We start from the raw sequence: 25,248 nt of genomic DNA on the forward strand, positions 1-25,248 counted from the left end.
TTGGCCACGTCATGAAAGGAAAGTAACTACATTTATATAACTTCAATCCCATCAAAGATCTGAGAAGGGAAATAATGTTACCTAAGTAATTAGGAAGTGCAATCAAACTTCCAGAACATGTAACAAATCACAGAGACAACTGGCTACCTGGGCAAACACCCAAAATCACGTTTGCAGCATTGAAGCAACCAACTTTGGCTAAGGCTAACGTAACTGACATACCATTTTCAAAGGCAAGGAACTTTTCAAAACTATCTTATCCTGTCTTGGCAGGATATGACAGTCCTGTTTTATCCATTTATGGATACTCTGTAATTCTGTCAGTAGTTGAGGTATGGGCATTTCTTTACCCAAAGGCCAGTTCTGCCAAGAAGAAAGGCTCCAGGTGGAGTGTCTTTGGTGCTCAACATTCTCTCAGGAATAGATCAGTGTTGCCAGGAGCGATTGTGTCTCCCTACCACAGAACTCTGAGTTAGATTAAAGGCCATTTTCTACAGCTCTTTGAAGAGGTTGAAGATTATCTATCTATACTGAATATAATCCCTATGTATCTAAAGAACCTGATTAGTCTAATTATAAATGACAAACTTAGATGACTATTGATCTACATTATTCTCAATATCTATCTAACTTAAAGACTGAAATAGTAAACAACTGTGCAATAAATGGGGACAATATGACCTCCAAATATAAACAATGTGAAGTATGCATTGCAATATGGTAAATATATATATCAATACATAAACAATATATAAGTATCTTAATCAGAGGTAGAAGTGTACAATGCAATATGGTAAAATATACATATATCAATACAATATATATATGTCAATACATAAAAATGTTTTAAACAGAGATAGAAGCATGCATGCATAAAATAGTCAACATAATTTAACTTTGTATCAATATATAAGAATCAATACCAATATATTTGTCTAAAAACAATAACTCACAGGTACAAAGCTATCATCCCATAATCCAATTATCCCTCTTTTTTTTGTTAAGATTCCTGCGCTTATAAAATTCCTCCCCCAATCCTCAACCCTATACTAATTATAACCAACCCCTAAATGATGTCCCTAAACCCAAGGACAAACTTTACTGGGAGAGGGGACGTCGTTCTCTAGAATTACTTCCAGCTGTCATGGGGGCGACGTTCTTTCTGGGGGATCCTGTGAAAGCAAAATGATGGTTAAATTTCAAGATCAATGTCTTTTAAAATTGCAAATAGTCTCTGAGTATTTTGTGGAGGACTGGCCAGAATGTTGTACAAGATGTGCATCATTTCAGCTAACCACGTTGGAATCGTCTTGTGCACCTGGTACCCAAAACAGGTCTTGTAGTAGCGCTACCAGTATCATGATGTCATATCAACCAGGTGGAGTTGTTGTTATGGGGCTCCATCTTCTCCCTGGAAACTTCAAATGTCACTGCAGGAAAAACTTATTGTTCATTGTGGAAAACTTAAGCATTAATCATCTATATTAATCATATATTAATCATATATTAATATCATATATTATATGATTATAATAACATATAATCATATATTAATCATATAGACATATACAGACATACATATATTCAATAAAAGACATGATAGATATATTTAATGAAAGGTATGATAGATATGAAGAAAAGTAAAGATGTTTTCTTTTTTTTTTTTTTTTAAATATTTATTTATTTATTTATCATGTATACAATATTCTGTCTGTGTGTCTGCCTGCAGGCCAGAAGAGGGCATCAGATCTTATTTCAGATGGTTGTGAGCCACCATGTGGTTGCTGGGAATTGAACTCAGGACCTTTGGAAGAGCAGGCAGTGCTCTTAACCGCTGAGCCATCTCTCCAGCCCTAAAGATGTTTTCTAAACTCATATTCCTTTCTGTCCCATATCATGGCTCTTGACATGAGACAGAAACTCCAGAAACTCTGGGTTTTTCTTTTAACAACAGGCTTGGAATTAGAGAGGGACTGAGCCAGAGTCCAACTCTAAAACCAGCTCTATAAATTTAGAAATATGATTTAGTATATTTTACTTACAGAACCTATTCAGTTTTCTTGATAGTCCTTATTGGGCCATTATTTTCCATCTGTCAGTATTCAGATATCCAGGGTCCCTTGAACTTTTCAAAAATCAGTGTTTTCCTGTGGAGAAAAGAACAGAACCCTGCCCCCATTCTATATGTTTTTCTTACCAATTGTATGAATATCATCATTGTGGATGAGCTGTCATTTCTCCTTTCCAAAAGATTTCTCCTCTTCAAATCGAACCTTTATTAATTTTGATGGTATCCACAATTTTTCTTCTCCTGTGGAAACAAGAGCAAAACCCCTTCCCCAACGTAGCACATCTCCTGGCCTCCATTGAGAGGTCAGCACGTCTTTGAAATAAACAGGTTGGTTTAGTTCAGAAGTTTTTTCCATTATCCAATGCCTCTCTGCTGCTGTTGTTCCTTTCTCATTAGCATTAAGAAAATTCAAGGTTAATAAAGCATTATGCAATCTATTTCTGGGGGTATCTTTTGTCCCTTTCTGTTTGTTTAGCATATTCTTTATAGTACGATTTGATCTTTCTATAACGGCTTGACCTGTAGGATTGTATGGTATACCTGTAACATGCTTAATATTATAATAAGCAAAAAATCGTTTCATTTTCCTAGATACATAAGCTGGATCATTGTCTGTTTTTATTTGTGCAGGTATACCCATAATGGCCATAACTTCTAATAAATATGTGATTACTGAGTCAGCTTTTTCTGAGCATAAAGCAGTTGCCCACTGAAAGCCTGAATAAGTGTCAATGGTGTGATGTACATATTTTAATTTGCCAAATTCTAGAAAGTGAAACACATCCATCTGCCAAATTTCATTCCTTTTAATACCCTTTGGATTAGTCCCTGCAGGCAATGGTGTTTGGTTATAAAAAGAGCAAGTAGGGCATTTCTTTACAATCTCCTTAGCTTGTTGCCATGTAATAGAAAACTCTTTTTTCAAGCCTTTGCTATTGACAAGATGTTTTTTATGAAATTCAGATGCCTCCAGCACACTACCAATCAATAATTGATCAATATCTGCATTACCTTGTGCTAGAGGACCTGGCAGACCTGTATGGGATCGGATATGCGTTATATACATAGGGCAGAGCCTGTTTCTGATCATGTCTTGTACCTGGATAAACAATGAGGTCAGTTCTGTATCATCAGGTATAAATTCAGCAGTTTCAATATGCAAAATAACTCTTTCTGCGTATTGTGAGTCAGTAATTATATTAAGAGGTTCTTTAAAATCCCTAAGCACCATAAGGATGGCATATAATTCTGTCTTCTGGACAGAATCATAAGGACTTTGTTCCACTTTACTCAATTCTTCTGATTTGTAACCTGCTTTCCCTGATTTATTAGCATCGGCATAAAATGTATGGGCTCTGGTTATTGGAGCATCACGGACAATTCGAGGGAGGATCCAAGAAGTTCTCTTTATAAAGTTAAGTCTCTTGCTTTTTGGGTAATTGTTATTGATTTCTCCCAAAAAATTAGCACAAGCTCTTTGCCATGGTTCATTGTCTTCCCACAACTTTTTTATCTCATCAGCAGTGAAAGGCACTATAATTTCTGCTGGGTCTATACCTGCTAATTGACGAAGTCTCAATTTTCCTTTTATAATCAATTCAGAGACTTTTTCCACATAAGGTTTTAATTTTTTACATGGTTTGTGTGGTAAAAAGATCCATTCTAAAATAGTATCTTTCCTCTGCATTAAAATTCCTGTAGGAGAAATTCTGGAAGGCAATATAACTACAATGCAACTAAGATTTGGATCCACCCTATCTACATGTGCCTCCTGTAATTTTTCCTCAACCATCATCAGTTCCTTTTCTGCTTCAGCTGTTAACTCTCTGGGACTATTCAAATCTTTGTCACCATCTAAGGTTTTGTTTAAATGAATTATTAGATCAGGTGTTATCCCAACAGCTGGTCGTAGACTGGAAATGTCTCCTAATAATCTTTGAAAGTCATTAAGAGTTTGTAACCGGTCTCTCCTGATTTGTGCCTTTTGAGTCTTAATTCTTTGTAAGCCTATTTTATAACCTAAATAATTAACAGAATCTCCTCTCTGAATTTTTTCAGGAGCAATTTGCAGTCCCCAATTAGGTAATACTAGTTTTACTTCTTCAAACAGCCTTTCTAAGGTATCTTTGTTTTGATCAGATATCAGGATATCATCCATATAGTGGTATATTATGGACTTAGGAAATTGTTTGCGTACAATTTTCAATGGTTGGCTTACAAAATATTGGCACAGGGTGGGAGAGTTCAACATTCCCTGTGGGAGGATGGTCCACTGGTACCTCCTTGCAGGCTGAGAGTTATTATAGGTAGGCACTGTGAAGGCAAACTTTTCTCTATCTTTTTCTTGTAATGGTATAGTGAAGAAACAATCTTTCAGATCAATAACTATAAGAGGCCATCCCTTTGGTAACAGGGAGGGCAGAGGAATTCCAGATTGCAGAGGGCCCATAGGTTGAATAACCTTGTTGATAGCTCTAAGATCTGTCACCATTCTCCATTTACCAGATTTTTTCTTAACAACAAACACAGGAGAGTTCCAAGGGCTGGTAGATTCTTCTATATGTCCAGCATCTAATTGCTCTTGTACCAGCTGTTCTAAAGCCTGTAACTTTTCCTTAGCTAAAGGCCACTGTTTAGTCCATATTGGTTTCTCAGTCAACCATTGTAGAGGCATGGCTGTTGGTACCTCTGAAGGGCCATCAATTGTGTTGTGTTCTTGTATAGCTCTAATGGCTGGTTTCCGCCATCTGTAATATCTTGTAATATTGTCCTCAGAAATATAGGCTCTGGAAGCAGCAGGAATGTTAATTTGGGTATTCCATTGCTGCAATAGGTCATGACCCCATAAATTCACTGCAATATTTGCTACATATGGCCTTAGTTTTCCTATTTGTCCGTCTGGACCTATACAATTGACCCATCTCGTGCTTTGTCTTACTCGAGATAGGGTTCCAATTCCTAAGAACTGAATATCTACCTCCTGAAGAGGCCAATGCGGATGCCAAGACTCTGGAGTAATAATACTTATATCCGCACCTGTGTCCAGTAAGCCAGTAATAAGTTTGCCATTTACACACACTCTTAGCTGTGGTCTTTGTTCATTTATAGAAGTCTGCCAAAATATTCGTTTACTTTGTCCTCTTAGATTTCTTGATTCATTCACCACATTTAACTCATCCTTCAGGCCGTTATTGCTTTTAACAGAAAGCATGGGGCATTCTAATTTCCCTGAAGAGGCATGTTCTCTGCAGTGATCAGAAATGACTGGACCACATTTGCCATGGGGGCCTTCGAGAGACCCCCTATTGAGTTTCCCGATGGCAACGGGTTGCCCTGTTTATCTCTTGTTGACCTACACTCATTCGTCCAATGCCTGCCCTTTCCACATCTCCTACATAACCTGAAGGCTGAGTCCTCCTATTCCTGTTATTCCTAGAAGAGGCATTATTCCTGGAATTCCATTGTCTGCAGTCCCTTTTCATGTGTCCCATTTTGCCACAATGAAAGCATTTTGTAATCTGATGTCTCCTTTTACCTTTGGAAATTGCTTCTTGTACCCATGTTTCATTGCCATAATCAAATGTATCACCATTCATTGTATGTAAAACCCATTCATCCAAAGGTGCTGATCTGAGCTTTAAAGGCCCCAGGATCCTTTTGCATTCTACATTGGCATTCTCATATGCCAAAGACTCAATTACTATATTTCTTGCTTCTGGATCAGGTATCCCTATTTGTACAGCCTTAGTTAGTCATTGCAAAAAGTCACTAAAGGGTTCTCTCTGACCCTGTTTGACCCTGACATACGATTCTACTCTCTGGCCTGAGTCTTGAACCCTGTCCCAGGCCCTTAGAGCTGCTGTAGCACATATGGATAAAATGTTTTCATCATAAAGAGCTTGTTCCTGAGGATCAGAGTAAGGTCCTTCCTCTAGAATTTGATCTAGAGAAACCTCAATTCCTTTCACTGATCCTTGTTGTTGTAAAAGTCTGGCCTCTTGTTTGAATAGCCATTTGAAATGCCATAAAGGTCCGTTCTCGAGGACAGCTGATGTGAGCTGGTTCCAATCTTGAGGGGTGGCCCTGTTGCTCAGAGCCCAGGATTTTAACATCTCCCTAACAAAGGATGAATGTAGTCCATAATTCACAATTGCTTGTTTAAATTCTTTCAGATCATTCATACGTATAGGCTCCCATGTATGTTCTTTAACGACCTTAGGGTTTTTGGAGCCAGTTATCTTTTCTGATGTTATTACTGGAAAGGCAGGTATAACTCTATGTAGACTGAGAGTTTTTTGAGGTAAAGGTTGCCTTTCTACTTTTTGCTCCTGTTCATCAGAGTCTATGATTTCCTCAATCTTATTAAATCTGCTCACCATTGCCTTCTGTAAGTCCTGAATCTCCTGTCCAGTATTATGCTCCAAAGCCTTCATTGATAATTCCAAGGCGTGGAGCCTGTCCGTTAGAGATACGATATCCTCCTTGGACATAATCCTCATGGCATGTACTGTGCCTTCTTGTATGGAAATCCTGTCAATTAATCTATCATACCCTTTTGATAAAGTCCGATTTTCACATTCAATGGTTATAATCCTCTCAGCTAATGTTTCAGCACTTACACTCATGGACTGGAGGTTATGAGTCATTTTGGTTGTCCCCTCCTCCAGAGCAGTGAAGCTCCCTTCTAAAGAAGCAATATCAGACTGTACCTTCTTGATATTTTGGTCAGTGGACTGAGTCGTATCAAGCAAAGATCTAGTCTCATCCTTGAGAACTCCAAACTCTGATCTAGTCTCCTGCTTGAAAACTCCAAACTCTGATCTAGTTTCTTCCTTGAAATCTCCAAACTCCTTTTTGAGGAGGTTGGTATCAGTCTGAATTGTTCTTAAGGTTTTAATCTCTGCCCTCAGCATTGTAGATACAGTCTGTAAGTACTGTATCTTTCTTATAAAATAGCCAAACACCAGAAAAGCAACAGATCCCAGGAATAACAAAGTAAGAGGAATATCTGAGACATCCTTCAGAATATCCTCCATAGCGCAATTAAAAAAACCATTGAACTTTTGGATAGTAATATTTTCTGACATTTTCAATCAAAGGAAATTGTACTTGTATGTATGTATGTATGTATTTATTTATTTTCAACCAAAAAAAAAATACTTACCTGTAATGACCGTTGCCTGCCAGTAGGAGGTGGGGTGCACCTGAATCCACGTGGCAGTGGTGTTGATTCAGGAAGTAAACTCTAGAATATATACACTCAAATCCAGAGGTTAAATCCACAGATCACAAAAGGTCAGAGAGCTTCTAGTGGCCAATAAACAAGGCAACAAACAAGGCCCTGCTGCTCTGTTCAACCGGATGCAGAGGGTCGTGACACAGCCACTGCGCTGTTGCTAAAGAGGCCTAGTGCTTTGAGCCCCGTGTCCCTGTGCTGGGATTAAGGGTCAAGCTGCTTGCAGCACTCCTAATCAGTTATGGCGGATGGCAGGGGTTTCAAACAGCTTACTGGAACGTCAAAGGGAGCTTGCGCTGTGAGCTCTTTGACTCACGTTGCAAGGAAAAATTTAAAAATCCGTGCCGAACAGGGCAAAGTAAGCCAGCAAAGACTGTCTGGACCTGTGTATCCTGGGAGGCTGAGCTGGGGGTGGGGGGTGGGGCGGTTCTTAAACCAAACGTTGGTCGTCAATTATCGGTGAATCAATCCCACACCAGTTATGTTTTAAGGGGTTATTTATTTTGGGGGGTAAAACTTACATACACCATAAACTATCAGGAAGGGAGCCTAGTTGCTGGAGCAGGAGCCGGGAGCTGGAGCCAGGAGCAGGAGCCGGGACCAAGCACCGGAACCAAGAGGGCCTGATCCGGATCTGCTTCTCTTTTTAAAAGAGAAATATACCACGTCCCAGTGGGCTGGTATTTCAGCAGCTATTGGCTGACAGAGCGGAAGTCGCTCCCCGCTGCACTGTGGGCTCATGCTTCAGCGATTATTGGTTGAGGCAGTGGAAGTTACTCCCACAACAGTTCTGGAAATAGTGAATCTCAAAAAAGAAATGTCTCTATCAGATCTGAACTATAAGGAATGATTTATAATTAATGATTTAAATGGGAGCGCGAAGATCACTATGCATTATGATACCCCTGGGCAGGCTAAACAAGGACGGAGGAGCAAAGCAGTAGTCAACATTTCTCTTCTTTAGCTACTGCTGTGACTTCCTCTTTGACTGGTGGCAATTGGAAAATGTAAGTCAAATAAATCCTTTCCTCCTCAAGCTGCTAAGGACATTGTGATCGATATCACAATAGAAAACAAACGGGCACAAATAAAAATGCAATCAAAGTCATGTTACAAGCAATTTGGCAGTCATAACAGAAATGCAGAAAGAAGTAATATGAATAATTTCAATGTGTGAATACAGTCACACATTGTTTACTAAGTATATTAACTTTGATTACTAAACTTCGGAGTAGAGAAAGTATATAGTACTCTAAGTATCTCATTTGAAACAAGCTGCCTCTTTACTGATCATGTTATTAATTGCTACAATATTGGGCAACATTTGAAGGTTCTCCTTACCTATCCACTCTTCCAGTTACCTAGTCTTCTTTCAGGTTTGCTGACTCTCTCTTTCTTTCTTTTAAATGCCTCTCTTCCATTTGTTCCTTTGGTGTTTAGGTATAAAAAATTTTCAAATACAGTAAAAAAAAAACCCTTGAAATGAATTTACAATAAATAGCAGTAGTGGTTAGATTCCAGTGACTGTGCCAAAGATACCCATGAGAACAACTCAAGGACAAAAATAGATGAGAGGTTCAGTAGGTTTAGTCAGAGATTATGCTAATGCAGAAACATAACTCCACAGTGGAGGGCTATCTTTGAACTTCATAGAAACTCTGTTCAGGGGTGACTTGAGGTCGCACTCTTGCTGACATGCTTGGCAGGCCAAGTAAGGAGGAAGCAAACCTCCTCTATCAGTAGAATGTCCTGCCAATAGTCAGTCCTTGAGTACACAGAAGTGCTCTAGAGGTCACTCGCTATTAGGTTCGGCTTTGTCTCCTGATGAAGTGTTTGTATATATTATATTACAGCTAAAGTTTTTCCCATAACAACAGGTTTCTTGTTTAGATTATCTAGGGCAAAAAACTATTGAAATAATTTGTATCAAAGTTGGTAATTTCTGTAGCTATTTCAAGTATTATGAAAACTTAGCTTGGATTGTGATTTGAGTATTATTAGAGAGCACTGACTTTGCAATAAAGTGTGCAGTTGTATTTTCTACCCTGCATCTTCTGTATTCTGATTTCTGTGGTACAACCCAGAGTCATCCATAATGTTGATGGAGGTAGTTGGTCAGGGACCCCAACTATTCGTGCCTGAGACAGGGACCCTGAAAGAATGTAAGGAGTGCCAGAAAATAAGAAATTAATTACAGGGTAATGGGACAAGATAACTTGTCTCTTTCTGTCTATGCCTTAGAATTCGCTGGAAACTCATGGTACTCATGTATCTATATCAGACTTAGAGATGTGTCTTGAAACTATCAAGTTATATAATCCTTGGTTTCCCTCAGATGAGAATTAAATGGATATAGAAAATTGGAATTGGGTTCAGATAAATGTGGAGAGGAGGCTAATAACTCAAGGACAGGAATGACCTTGTCATCAGATACTGACTGACCATCTGTACTGTGCTTTGTTCTGCTTTTGCATTAAAGGAAGTTCTAAAATAAACCCTGGGCTGTTTGGCTGCTGCTTCAGCATGACTGGACACACCTCCCAATTCTCTCCTGTCTTCTTTTTCTTCTGTCTTTAATTTGGCCTCGAGGATCCCCTATCCAGGAACCCTAGCTCACCTTGTAGGAGCTACTCCTAGAGGTGACATCCAGCTGTGCAGATTTCTGGGGAGGGGTGTCTTCACAGGGACACCACAAATTCCAAGCGTGCTCGGAGGTGCTTTAAGGATATCCTGGGACCATCAGCAGTTGCACAGTGTAAATATAAAAAAGAAGTTAGCTGTTCAGCATGAAAAACAAGTAAGGAGTAACTCGAGTATAATTGTAAAATAAGTAATAGTAAAATAAGAAGTAATTTGTATATAATTTTCAAAGAGTTAAATGTAGGCCAGGAAAATAGCAAACAGCTGTTTGTATATTACTTATAGATATTTAAAGGTCAGGGGTACTAAGGAAGGACAACAATAATTGCTTCAGTTTTTGAAATGTATAAAAGATGTGTGCTCCCGGTTTCCTCCAGAATGAAGTATAAATCTAGAGCTTTTAAAAAGTATATGTGAATGAATGAGTGTATATTTTATTGGTCTGTGTAGAGGTGTGATACTGACCACCTTCCTTCATTATACTCTGGACTGGAAAACCGCCTGACAGCAGTTCCTGCAGGGGGCAGGGGTGAATGCTCATGCTCACATTGGCACAGATCCAAATGAAAGTAACAACTATGTGTCGGCACAACTCCAGGAGTTTTTGAAGCATTCCAGTGAAAGAATGTCTTCACACAAATCTCCAATCAACAGATTTGAGAAGGAAGAAACCAGTTCTGGAAATAGTGAATCTCAAAAAAGAAATGTCTCTATCAGATCTCAACTATAAGGAATGATTTATAATTAATGATTTAAATGGGAGCACAAAGATCACTATGCATTATGATACCCCTGGGCAGGCTAAACAAGGAAGGAGGATCAACATTTCTCTTCTTTAGCTACTGCTGTGACTTCCTCTTTGACTGGTGGCAATTGGAAAATGTAAGTCAAATAAATCCTTTCCTCCTCAAGCTACTAAGGACATTGTGATCGATATCACAATAGAAAACAAACGGGCACAAATAAAAATGCAATCAAAGTCATGTTACAAGCAATTTGGCAGTCATAACAGAAATGCAGAAAGAAGTAATATGAATAATTTCAATGTGTGAATACAGTCACACATTGTTTACTAAGTATATTAACTTTGATTACTAAACTGAGACACTGAGAGAAACAATTAATAAATGGGAACTCATGAAACTAAAAAGTTTCTGTAAAGCAAAGGAAAAACAAGAACTTATAGAATAGAAGAAGATCATCACTAACCCCACATTAGAAAGAGGTCTTATCTCCAAAATATACAAAGAACTCAAGAAATTGGACACCACAAGAACACATAATCCAATAAAAATGGAGTAAAGTCCTAAACAGAGAACTCTCAATAGAGGAAACTAAACAGGCTGAAAGACACTTAAGGAACTGTTCAATATCCTTAGTCGTCAGAGAAATGCAAATCAAAACAACTCTAACACCTGTAAGAATGGCCAAGGCCAAAACCTATGAAGACAGCTTATGCTGGAGAGGTTGTGGGGAAAGAGGAACACTCCTCATTGCTGGTGGGAATGCAAGCTGGTACAGTCCCTTTGGATGTCAGTGTGGCAATTTCTCAGAAAATTAGGAAACAACCTTTCTTAAATCCCAGTAATACTACTTTTGGGTATATAACCAAAAGATGCTCAATCGTGCCACAAGGACATGTGCTCAACTATGTTCATAGCAGCTTTGTTTGTCATAGCCAGAACCTGGGAATAACCTAAATGCCACTCAACTGAAGAATGGATAAGAAAAATGTGGTACATTTACACAGTGGAGTGCTACACAGCAGAAAAAATAATGACATCTTGAATTTTGCAGGACAATGGATGGAATTAAAAAAACTCTATTTTAAGGTAGGTAACCCAGACATGGAAAGATAATTATCACATGTACTCACTCATAGGTGGTTTTTAAGCATAAATCAAAGAAAGCCAACCTACAAACCACAATTCCAGATATCAGACAAAAATGAGGATGCTAAGAGGGACTTAGAGTTCTAATCTACATGAGAAGTAGAAAGTATAAAAAGACAAAATCTTCTGAGTAAATTGGGTGCATGGGGACCTTGGGAGAGTGTTGAAGAGGGGAGTGGAGAGGCAGGGAGTGAAGAAAAGAAAATTGTAGAGCTCAGTAAATATCCAAAAAAAAAGATCAATCATATATGCAGAGGATAGTTGTCTAATTGCAAATTCAATGTTCCTTGACTCAAGATAACCTTCCTAATCTGGACACCCTCACAATTTGTTCTGTGTTCATTCACATGACATTAATTTACACATGCTAGGCAATTAGAAACCACTCCTGCTACCACAATCAGGCCATTTTCATAGCGGTGCCTACAACAGCTGATTGCATATGCTGTGCCCCTTGCAGTGTACATAATAATTTATTCTTCCTATTGTGGTCTGAGGACAGAAGAAAGGTTCCATATGCAAACCCCTTTCCTGCAACTGCATTGGGCAGTCAACTACATGGCTCAAATGCATTGTTTTATTTGTTTTTTTGAGACAGGGATTCTCTGTAGCTTTGATGTCTATCCTGGAACTAGCTCTTATAGACTAGGCTGGCTTCATACTCACAGAGATCCGCCTACCTCTGCCTCTCAAGTGCTTGAATTAAAGACATGCACCACTACTGCCCGCAAATACATAATTTTAAAACTGTGAATTGGTACAGGCATTTAAGAACTTTGAAGGTATAATATAGAGGACACGCAAGGTCACTGTCCAGAAAAGCAACTGACAAGGACCAAGGCCATGTGAGTCAACAGAAGTTGTCTCAGAAACAATATTTCTATCAGGATGGAAATGCAGCTCTTCTAGAATTAATATGCCTTTCCACTGAGAAATCACATCACACACTTAGAAGATTAATAAAGAAAAGTCTCTTTAATGATGTCATGAATTGATCTCTGTCCAATGCTCAAGGGGAGCTAGGTTAGATAGGTTTTGCATTCAATATCTGCTGTTATCAATAAGTATCCCTTAGGATAATGGTCCAGATTATACTTTGAACAATTGAAATAGAAACAGGCAACTTACCAGTATAAATATTTAGGCCAAAATATTCTCAGAATACTTTCCTAGGTATGCCAGTGACCTGTTACAGCAGGTCATTCTTCACTGAATGGGGTTCTAAGGTGAAGATCACAAGCGAGGAGAAAGGCTGGACTGGACAATTACAAGGTAAAAAAGATAGGGTGGGAAGGTGTGGCAGAAGATAAGCCCCATGCCTAATAAGCTTCTTAGGAAAAATAGCTTCTTAGCGTAGCACTGGTGGGGCATGCCTTTAATCCCCACCAGCCTGGTCCACAAGAGCTAGTTCCAGAACAGGCTCCAAAGCTACAGAGAAACCCTGTCTTAAAAAACAAAAAAAAAAAAAAGAAAAGAAATAAAGAAAAATAGCATCTTTCCAGGTGACGGTGGCATATGCCTTTAATCCCAAGACACAGAGAGAAGAGCCCTTTGCCTCTCTGTGAGTTCAAGACCAGCCTGATCTACTACTTAATATGCGGGAAATTAAACAATTATATGAAGTCAGCAGAAACTATCATACAATGAGGCAAATAAAGAAAGAGGCTAATCCAACAATTCTATACAAAGGGTATACAGGGTATTTCAAAATCTTTTCTATGTACAGAGCGGCCTTGGTACTGATAACCATAGCTCCATATGGTGGGAAGGGATGGGTTGTCAAGATCTGAAGCAACCGCTCCACAAAAGCCTGGGCACCAGACCATTATGGGCTCTCCAATACATATTCCTGGTTTTAGAGAAGGAGCTCTGTTTTATTATCAATACATCAGGTCCTTAGGGAAACTCACAAGGCTTAGGTCTCAGGCTGTTACTAGGTCTGCCAGAATGTCCCTCCTCCCTGCCTGAGGTCCTAAATGAAAGTCTTGATTGATCAGGTGAGTGCTTCCACAACAGTGTTTTACATTTCAAATATATGTCACCTGCTGTTCATATTGCTCATCTGACAGAACTATGCTTTTCTCAAAAAAAAAAAAAAATAACAACTGGAACTTTATGGCATGCCAGGCCTTAAGGTTTGTTGTGACCCTGTAATGCCTCTTTTAGAGGCTTGTTAAGAGGTGTGTTCATTGATATTTCAATGGGCCTAGTGATTTTTTTTTTTTATTTTTTGAGACAGGGATTCTCTGTAGCTTTGTGGCCTGTCCTGGAACTCACTTTTGAGATCAGGCTCGCCTTGAACTCACAGAAATCCACCTGCCTCTTCCTCAAGTGTGTTGGAATTAAAGGGGTGCACCACCACCACCCAACAGTGAGTTTTTATTTCTAAATCAGTGATGGCTTCTTTGAAATGGTTTGGAGTCAAATACCTGGACGATCCTGGTAAACAATGTATACCTGGGCATTCTAATCTCTACCAGCCCTAATTAGCATATGCTTACATTTTGAGTGTTTTAGATGCAGTTCTCCCTCTGCTAAATTCTACTTTGTGAGGCTGAATTATTTTTTAAGCATTGGTAAATGTATTGTATTACCAATTCTACTCTTCTACATTATGGTATAGTAGTGGGTAGCTACACGACATGTGAGATGCCTTTGAGAACCTCCAGGAATTAAAATATTAATTCAGATTATATTTATAGCTTAAATGCAAAGTGCTAGATATCAGAAGATATTGGAGAAACTTTGCTTCTCTGAGTTTGGCAACTCGTTTGCATGAATGCATCAACCCTGATGAAGTTGACTAGGAAGGTGTTTGTACACACAGCTTCGTGCTCCCAATACTCCAAGCAGATGAAGCCACAGAACAAAGTTATTCAGAGGCCTGCCCCTAGGCCCATGAGTTATCAGGGACCACGAGGGACTTCACAATGGGGGGAATATGGCGGCAGGTTCCCAGCCAGACCCATGGAGGTAAAACCATAGTGTCTTCAGCACCTTGCTCTCTGCGCCTCCCCATCAGAGACAGCATTCTCTTACTCACCATATTGTGGGTCTCCATTTTTTTAAAGTTTTAGCTCATCATATCCCTGCAACAGCAACTGCACCTGAGAACAGGAATCCACTGGTGTCAGCTCCTCTTCAAAGCCAAGACTGAAGGTGCCTGCCCGGAAGAGACCTGCTCTGCTTCTGACTGGCAGGTCACCTAGAGTGCATGATTGGCTAATGAGTCCTGAGTGGCAAGAGCACCTCCCATAGGGCTATAGTGTGCTTAAAGAGACAGAATACTGGTTCCTGTCTATTCCATTCACCCCTACATAGAACTTCTCCAGATCTGAGAGTATATACATTTCAATAGCACTTGGCCCTGGCTACAAAAGCAATCAATATCATCTTCTTGTGCTCCAGGTAACTTAAGACTAACTACCTACCAATGGCAATTGAAAAATCCAATAGCTTGCTTCTCAGCCTTTTGTCTAAGGTCAAGTGAAGAATCCAGTAGTTGTTCTGCCAACAAGACTCAGCTGGTTTTAAGTATACAACAAAATTACAATGAAGTAGGCTCTAATGCTAGTAAAGGAATGAGCTCGGTAGCCAGAACCAGAGCACAGAGGCAGAAAAAGAATGTAATTCTTCAAAAATAGACTCACATACAATATAAACACACATGGTGGGAGTGGATAGAAGTAACAACTATGAATTTAAGAAATCTATGTAGCACCAAAAATCTTGTCAACATTGAAATCTGGACTCACATATCAGAAACACAAGAAAATTCAATTCTCAGAGAAGGGAAGGTAGAAGCTTTAGGACTCTGTTAATTGTTGCTTGTGCAATTTAAAGACCCTCTTTCACTCTAGACATCCCTGATGAATGCCAGAAAGGAGGTTCATGAGGGAATGATGGGATCTGAATGTCCTGACAGAGGTGAGACAGGAAAGAGATAGCTGTGGAAAGTCAAGCAGGCCTTCTAGGACAGAAGTCCTAGTCCGGGTAAAATGAATCCAGGTAAAATGAATAGGTTGTTATCTTATTTTCCTTATTTCTTTTTTTTATTTTTTGTTTTTTGGTGTTTTTTTTTTGTTGTTGTTGTTTTTTTAAGACACAGTTTCTCTGTAGCTTTGGAGCGTGTCCTGGAATTAGCTCTTGTAAACCAAGCTGGCCTCAAAAATCACAATGATCTGCCTGTCTCTGCCTCCCAAGTGCAGGGATTAAAGGCATGCATCGTCACCAGGCGATTTGTTTCCTAATCTTATGAGAAATCACCATACTGATATCCAAAGTGGCTTTACAAGCTTGTACTCCCATCAGCAATGGAGGAGCGTTCCGTTAATCCCACATCCTCTCCAGTTTAAGTTGTCAACAGCGATTTTCATCTTGGCCATTGTTACAGATGTAAGATGGAATCTCAGAGTTGTTTTGATTTTCATTTCTCTCATGGCTAAGGATGTTGGCAATTTCCCTAAGTGTCTCTCAGGCAATTTAGATTCATGTGTTGAGATTTCTCTGTTTAATCTGTACCCCATTTTTTATTGGTTTATTTATTCTTTTGATGACCTTTTCTTTTTTTTAGATCTTTGTATGTTTTGCAGATCATGCCTCTGTACAGTGTGGGGGGGGTAGGTGAAGATATTTTCCCATACTATAGGCTGCCTTTTTTGTATTCTTGATCATGTCATTTGGTTCACAGAAATTTTTCAGTATCAGGAGTTCCCATTTATTAATTATTACTCTCAGTGTCTGTGCTGCTGGGGTTATATTTAGAAAATGTTATCCTGTGCTGCTGGGGTTATATTTAGAAAATGTTCTCCTGTGTGAATGAGCTCAAATATACTTCCCACATTCTCGTTTTTTGTGATTCACTGTGGTTGGTTTTATGCTGTGGGTTTTTTGCTTTTCTATATGAAGTTGAGTATTTTTCTTTTAAGGTCTGTGAAAAATTTTGCTGAGATTTACAAACAGGTGATTGCTTTTGGAAAGATTATCATTTTTACTATATTAATTTTTACCTACCCAAGGGCATGAGAGATCTTCCCATTCTCTGGTCTCTCCTTCAACTTCTTTCTTCCAAAGTGTAAATTTCTTGTCATACAGCCCTTCCACTTCTTGAGAGTTATTCCACAATATTTTATTTTATTTGTGGTTATTGTTAAGACTGATATTTCCATGATATATTAATTGTAGCCATCTTTCTATTACAAAAAATATTACTTGGGCTGGAGAGATGGCTCAGAAGTTAAGAGCACTGACTGTTCTTCCAGAGATCCTGAGTTCAATTCCCAGCAATGACATGGTGGCTCACAGCCATCTGTAATGAGATCTGGTGCCCTCTTCTGGCCAGTAAGCATGCAGACAGACAGAACGCTGTATACATAATAAATAAATCTTTAAAAATTATTCCTTGTAACCACCTTCTATCCTCCTTCTTGATGACCACTCACAATCTTCTGATAACCATAAATATACCTCCAACTTCTAAGGGAAATTTTAAAGAGAACATACAAGTGAATTCATGGGAAATTTGACTCATCATGCCTGTCATATTTCACTTCATCGTATCCTTCAGGCTTAGAAACATTGTTAAAATTTTTAGGTTTTCATCTTTTACAGCAGGTTTCAGTATTTCTTTATGATTGTTATTCTGAAAATTTGGAGTATTTTCTCCCATTCCTTTTCTGATTCTAAGAACATGTATCATATTTTCAAAAAGTTTAGAATTTGAGGGGGCTGGGGAGTTGACTCAGCAGTTAAGAGCACTGCCTGCTCTTCCAAAGGTTCTGAGTTTGATTCCCAGCAACCACATGGTGGCTCACAGCAATCTGTAATAAGGTCTGGCCTGCAGGCATACACACAAATAGAATATTGTATACAGAATAAATAATTAAATAAATATTTTTTAAAAAGTTTAGAATTTCAATACCATTTTCTAAAGAATAATATTAGGACTTTATTGCATTTCTCATTCATTTTCTCTTTTACATCATTAGTTTCTGTGCCAATCTGTTTCCTTGCTGTTGTAAAACTGTTGATGGCAGGTTCAACCAGAAGCAGAGGTGTAATAATTGGTTCCTCCATACTTTTCCACATGAAGAAATTTAAAATACCTCATGAACTCCATGTCACTAAATTTTTTAGATCACTCCTGCCCCCAATCTAATTCTCTTTCCTTTCATTGCCATGATGTGAATTCCTAGGTCCATCTTCCTGTCTTTTCTGCAGTCAATAGTTCCACCTGTACCTCTCATTGCTCACACCCTTACCTGTGCTTTAGACAAGGCTTCCCATGGTCTGATGAGTTTGAGGACATCCAAGCAGATAAACCAAAATTTTTAGGATGACCAACTTGTCATCAGTTCCCACAGCTACATCCCCAAAGAGTCAACTGGAAGGCCACGTTATATTTCCTGGGTGCTGACCCTTGATGATTTCTCCCATTATGGCAATTTATATTGATTTCCAGGAACCACTTTCAAGAAGCTCAATTAAGCTGTGGTAATTAAACATTGCTTTTGGTGATCTTCATAATCATACAGATATCCTGCTAAGAAGCAAGCTCCCTGATAGTCATCAGTGTTTCTCATAGGAATAGGAAGCCTCATATGATTTGAAATCCAGGGAAATTCATGACCTTACAAAAAATAAATAAAAGCTTATTGCTCAGTATAGATTGTAGAACAGGATTCAGCATCCATGAGTAGAAGGCACTACTGAGGGTGTAGCTTTCATCTACCTTATAGTTTCTTCGAAGCTCAACCAGTGTTATGTTAGAGAGGACTAGTCAACCTTCTTCTGCACAGTTGCACCTTTATAGAATACAAAGCTATCTGATTCTTTGTAACTGTGATTCTTGAACACTGTGTACTCTATTTTACTGACATGTTCAAGAGTACTGACATTTCAATATGTTTTCCAGGAAGGTGTCTATGCCTGATATAAAGGCATCAAACCATATCTTCAGCAAGGCAGTCTCTGTGATTCACAACAGCAGAAATCACTTGGACTTCTCTTGTTCACCTCGTCTTGGTCCTGAATTTTCAGCTTTCTGACTTCACTGACAATGTTGGACTCATCTATGATTGCTCCAAATCAGAACGCAGCTTGAAGCACTAAAATTGAGAAATGGTTCTGCCCAATAATGTGTCATTTAGTTTTTCACCACTGTGATATAACTTTCTGACTTCTGGAAATAGTGAATCTCAAAAGAGAAATGTCTCTATCAGATCTGAACTATAAGGAATGATTTATAATTAATGATTTAAATGGGAGCACAAAGAACACTATGCATTATGATACCCCTGGGCAGACTAAACAAGAAAGGAGGAACAAAGCAGTAGTCAACATTTCTCTTCTTTAGCTACTTCTGTGACTTCCTCTTTGACTGGTGGCAATTGGAAAATGTAAGTCAAATAAATCCTTTCCTGCTCAAGCTGTTAAGGACATTTTGATCGATATCACAATAGAAAACAAACAGCACAAGTAAAAATGCAATCAAAGTCATGTTTCAAGCAATTTGGCAGTCATAACAGAAATGCAGAAAGAAGAAATATGAATAATTTCCATGTGTGAATACAGTCATACATTGTTTACTAAGTGTATTAGCTTTGATTACTAAACTTTGGAGTAGAGAAAGTATATAGTACTCTAAGTATCTCATTTGAATCAAGCTGCCTCTTTACTGATCATGTTATTAATTGCTACAATATTGGGCAACATTTGAAGGTTCTCCTTACCTATCCACTCTTCCAGTTACCTAGTCTTCTTTCAGGTTTGCTGACTCTCTCTTTCTTTCTTTTAAATTCCTCTTTTCCATTTATTCCTTTGGTGTGTAGGTATAAAAAATTTGCAAATACAGAAAAAAAACCCTTGAGATGAATTTACAATAAATAGCTGTAGTGGTTAGATTCCAGTGACTGTGCCAAAAATACCCATGAAAACAACTCAAGGACAAAAATAGATCAGAGGCTCAGTAGGTCCAGTCAGAGATTATACTGATGCAGAAACATAACTCCACTGTGGAGGGCTATCTTTGAACTTCATAGAAACTCTGTTCAGGGGTGACTTGAGGACGCACTCTTGCTGACATGCTTGGCAGGCCAAGTAAGGAAGAAACAAACCTCCTTTATCAGTAGAATGCCCTGCCAATAGTCAGTCCTTGAGTACACATGAGTGCTTTAGAGGTCACTCGCTATGATTAGATTGGGCTTTGTCTCCTGATGAAGTGTTTCTATATATTATATTACAGCTAAAGTTATTCCCATAACATCAGGCTTCTTGTTTAGATTAACTAGGGCACAAAACTATTGAAATAATTTGTATCAAAGTTGGTAGTTTCTGTAGCTATTTCAAGTATTATGAGAACTTAGCTTGGAATGTGATTTGAGTATTATTAGAGAGCACTGACTTTGCAATAAAGTATGCAGTTGTATTTTCTACCCTGCATCTTTTGTGTTCTGATTTCTGTGGTACTACCCAGAGTCATCCATAATGGAGGTAGTTGGTCAGGGACCCCAACTATTCGTGCCTGAGACAGGGACCCTGAAAGAATGTCAGGAGTGTCAGAAAATAAGAAAATTAATTACAGGGTAATGGGACAAGATAACTTGTCTCTTTCTGTCTACGCCTTAGAATTTGCTGGAAACTCATGGCACCCATGTATCTATATCAGACATAGAGATGTGTCTTGAAACTATCAAGTTATATAATTTTTGGTTTCCCTCAGATGAGAATTAAATGGATATAGAAAATTGGAATTGGGTTCAGATAAATGTGGAGAGGAGGCTACTAACTCAAGGACAGGAATGACCTTGTCGTCAGATACTGACTGACCATCTGTCCTGTGCTTTGTTCTGCTTTTGTATTTAAGGAAGTTCTGAAATAAACCTTGGGCTGTTTGGCTGCTGCTTCAGCATGACTGGACACACCTCCCGATTCTCTCCTGTCTTCTGTTTCTTCTGACTTTTCCTTGACCTCGAGGATCCCCTATCCAGGAACCCCAGTTGACCATGTAGGAGCTACTCCTATAGGTGACATCCACCTGTGCAGCTTTCTTGGCAGGGGTGTCTTCATAGGGACACCACAAATTCCAAGGGTGCTCGGAGGTGCATTAAGGATATCCTGGAAGCATCAGCAATTGCACGGTGTAAATATAAAAAAGAAGTTAGCTGTACAGCATGAAAAACAAGTAAGAAGTAACTCGATTATAATTGTAAAATAAGTAATAGTATAATAAAAAGTAATATGTATATAATTTTCAAAAATTAAATATAAGCCAGGAAAATAGGAAAGAGCTGTTTGTATATTACTTACAGATATTTAAGGGTCAGGGGTACAAAGGAAGGACAATAATAATTGCTTCAGTTTTTGAAATGTATAAAAGATGTGTGCTCCTGGTTTCCTCCAGAATGAAGTATAAATCTAGAGCTTTAAAAAAGTATATGTGAATGAAAGAGTGCATATTTTCTTGGTCTGTGTTTTGACCGTTACTACATTGCTGTTTTATGTGACTATGTTTCCAAAATGTTAAGTGGTACCAGTACCTGTTTGTCTGTCATTACTGTACATTATTGTGTATTTACTTTCCTTTTTTTATCCTGAAAGAGATGAGGCAGGCAGCCTCTGCCTTTATCCTTCTGGAAATTTTTATTGAATCAGTTCCAGAACTTTGGGTCCCAAAAGAAAAGCTTCTCTAAGGAGAGGTGTGACACTGACCACCTTCCTTCATTATACTCTGGACTGGACCACCGCCTGACAGCAGTTCCTGCAGGGGGCAGGGGTGAATGCTCATGCTCACATTGGCACAGATCCAAATGAAAGTAACAATTATGTGTCGGCACAACTCGAGGAGTTTTTGAAGCATTCCAGTGAAAGAATATCTTCACACAAATCTCCAATCAAGAGATTTGAGAGGGAAGAAACCAAAAGCGTAAGTACTCCTGCCAGTGTGGAATGGGGCAGCTGCATACTGAATTTGCATATTGCTCATATAGGTCTTTTTTAAACCAGGGTACATCAAAGGAGATTTTGAGGGAGGGAATTTGATAGATTTTAATCCCCAATCCTGAAAAAGATCAGAGATGGGCTGGATTTTATACTTTGGGATTGGTTACATTTCTGCTGACTTGAAAAAGGGGAGAATATGGGGCTTTATTATTTGGTTGTGTTTTGAGTGTGTGTTTCTTTCACTGGCACTTTTAATGTTTAGGCTGTTTTCAGGAAGATATTGTTTCTTTAGCCAGTTCTAGATTCAGAGAAAAAGTGCTTTCCTTTGGCTCTACTTTTCAGGTCCAAGGTGTGTTTCTTTGACTAGCCCTTTCTCCCACCCATAGGCTCAAAAAATGTTTTTGCCAATTAGTTTGCTGGTTCAAACAAAATAAAAAGAGATATTATAGCACTTGAACAGATTTTTACGCTATCCATTTTATTCTAGACAATGACTGCTGTTGGTTTACTGACTATACCTGTATTGACTTAAGATCTTTTAAAAATAAGTTATGATGAGCCCTCCGTTTCTTCCACAGGCCCAAATGATTAGGGTAATATGCATAAATTTTATTAGATTGATTACAAACAAACTTTGACTTTACACTTTATGTGTTTAGTTTAAACACATAAACATTATTAGATTACACACAAAATTGATTACAAACTCCTGTGTGAAATACAAAACACTAAAACACTAAATTTACTTATAGAGTTTCACTATAGCGTGATTTTTTTCATGGTTTTGAAGAATACATACATTAAATTCAAAGAGTTTTTCTGCAAGATGGTTTATTTTATGGATTTGGAGATGGTTGTGACAAAGGATTTACCACAGAATCCATTCACTGTTATCTCTCCAGTATGTGTTCTTTTATGGATTTAAAAATGAGTAAGATGTGAAAAGTCTTTCTTACACTAATATACATTCATAAAGATTCCCTACACTGTGTGTTCTTTTATTACCATGAACAGTATAGCGGTTTCCAAAGGCTTAACCACACTGACTACATTCATAGGGGTTCTCTTTCCTATGTGATCTTTTGTATATTTGAAGATGACTGTGTTTTACAAAGGCTGTACCAAAATGATTACAATCATAGTGTTTCTCTCTACAATGTGTTTTTTATGCAATTGAAGATGACTACAACTTGGAACGGCCTTATCACACTGATTACATTCATGGTGTTTCTATCCAGTATGTGTTCTTCAAAGCAATTGAAGATTACTGTGCGGGACAAAAGACTTACAACACTGATAACATTCATAGCATTGCCTTCTCTCCAATATGTTTTCCTTTATGCAGTTGAAGACTATGCATTTTTGCCACATTGGTTACATGCATAGGGTTTCTCTACAGTATGCGTTTATTAAGCAACTGAAGATGACTGAGACATGCAAGAGCCTTAACACAGTGATTACATATAGGGTTTCTCTCTAGTATGTGTTCTTTTATGATTTTGAAGACCAATTTGTTGGGCAAAGGACTTGCCACACTGATTACACTCATAGGGTTTCTCTCCAGTATGTGCTCTTTTATGCAAATGAAGTTTACTGGGTTTGGCAAAGGCCTTACCACATTGATTACATTAATAGAGTTTCTCTCCAGTATGTGTTCTTTTATGCAGTTGAAGATAACTGTGGCAGGCAAATGCCTTACCATATTAATTACATTCATAGGGTTTCTCTGCAGTATGTATTCTTTTATGCAATTGAAGACTACTGTGGTGGGCAAAGACCTTACCACATTGATTACATTCATAGGGTTTCTCTCCAGTATGTGTTCTTTTATGCAATTGAAGACTAATGTGTTGGGCAAAGGCCTTACCACATTGATTACATTCATAGGGTTTCTCTCCAGTATGTGTTCTTTTATGCACTTGAAGATGACAGTGCTGGACAAATGCCTTACCACATTGATTACATTCATAGGGTTTCTCTCCAGTATGTATTCTTTTATGCAATTGAAGACTATTGTGGTGGGCAAAGGCCTTACCACACTGATTACATTCATAGGGTTTCTCTCCAGTATGTGCTCTTTTATGCAATTGAAGACTAATGTGTTGGGCAAAGGCCTTACCACATTGATTACATTCATAGGGTTTTTCTCCAGTATGTGTCCTTTTATGCATTTGAAGATGACTGTGCTGGGCAAATGCCTTACCACATTGATTACATTCATAGGGTTTCTCTCCAGTATGTGTTCTTTTATGCAATTGAAGAGTTCTGTGTTGGGCAAATGCCTTACCACATTGATTACATTCATAGGGTTTCTCTCCAGTATGTGTTCTTTTATGCAATTGAAGACTACTGTGCTGGGCAAAGGCCTTACCACATTGATTACATTCATAGGGTTTCTCTCCAGTATGTGTTCTTTTATGCAACAGAAATTTACTGTGCTTGGCAAAGGCCTTACCACATTGATTACATTCATAGTGTTTCTCTCCAGTATGTGTTCTTTTATGCCGTTGAAGACTACTCTGTTGGGCAAAAGCCTTACCACATTGATTACATTCATAGGGTTTCTCTCCAGTATGTGTTCTTTGATGACTTTGAAGATTACTGCGTTTGGAAAAAGCCTTACCACATTGATTACACTCATAGGGTTTCTCTCCAGTATGTGTTCTTTGATGACTTTGAAGACTACTGTGTTGGGCAAAGGCCTTACCACATTGATTACATTCATAGGGTTTCTCTCCAGTATGTGTTCTTTGATGACTTTGTAGATTACTGTGTTTGGAAAAGGCCTTACCACATTGATTACACTCATAGGGTTTCTCTCCAGTATGTGTTCTTTGATGACTTTGAAGATTACTGTGTTTGGAAAAGGCCTTACCACACTGATTACATTCATAGGGTTTCTCTCCAGTATGTGTTCTTTTATGCAATTGAAGTTTACTGTGTTGGGCAAAGGCCTTACCACACTGATTACTTTCATAGGGTTTCTCTCCAGTATGTGTTCCTTTGTGCTTTCGAAGATCACTGTTTTCATCAAAGGCCTTACCACACTGATTACATTCATAGAGTTTCTCTCCAGGATGTATTCTCTTATGACTTTGATGAGTTTCATAAAGAACAAAGTCTTTATCATCTTGACTGTATTCATAGGGTTTTTTCTCAGTGTGCTTTCTTTTAAGCACTTGAATATTACTGTGATAAGCAAAGGCTTTACCACACTGCTTACTTTTAGAGCATTTTTGCCCATTATGTGTTTTTTCATTCTGTAGAAGGTGAGTGTCATAAGACAAGGCTTTAACACAGTGAGGATACATGGAAAGTTTCTTCTCACCATTTGGATTCCTTTCAATCCTGCAACAATAAGTGGCACATTTAAAAGATTTACCACATTCAAAACACTGTTGAACCTTATATCTATATGAATTAATTTTATAACTTGATCCAATTCTAAAAGGAATTAGGTATTAAGATTT

General features: G+C 38.4%; 1 protein-coding gene across 1 annotated transcript in view; it reads right to left on the reverse strand.

Moving 5' to 3' along the window:
• Positions 1–20,961: 20,961 nt before the first annotated feature.
• The window catches only part of LOC148117685 (uncharacterized), a 39,929-nt gene continuing 35,642 nt past the window's right edge, over positions 20,962–25,248 (reverse strand). The window contains exon 4 of the mRNA XM_087902210.1: positions 20,962–25,126. Within this exon, the coding sequence (XP_087758336.1) occupies positions 23,172–25,126 (1,955 nt within the window). The 3' untranslated portion in view covers positions 20,962–23,171. The remainder of the gene's footprint in view (positions 25,127–25,248) is intronic.

Source organism: Myodes glareolus, chromosome 27 (genome assembly GCF_982192425.1).
Source record: "Myodes glareolus chromosome 27, mMyoGla1.1, whole genome shotgun sequence".
Lineage (NCBI taxonomy): Eukaryota > Metazoa > Chordata > Mammalia > Rodentia > Cricetidae > Myodes > Myodes glareolus.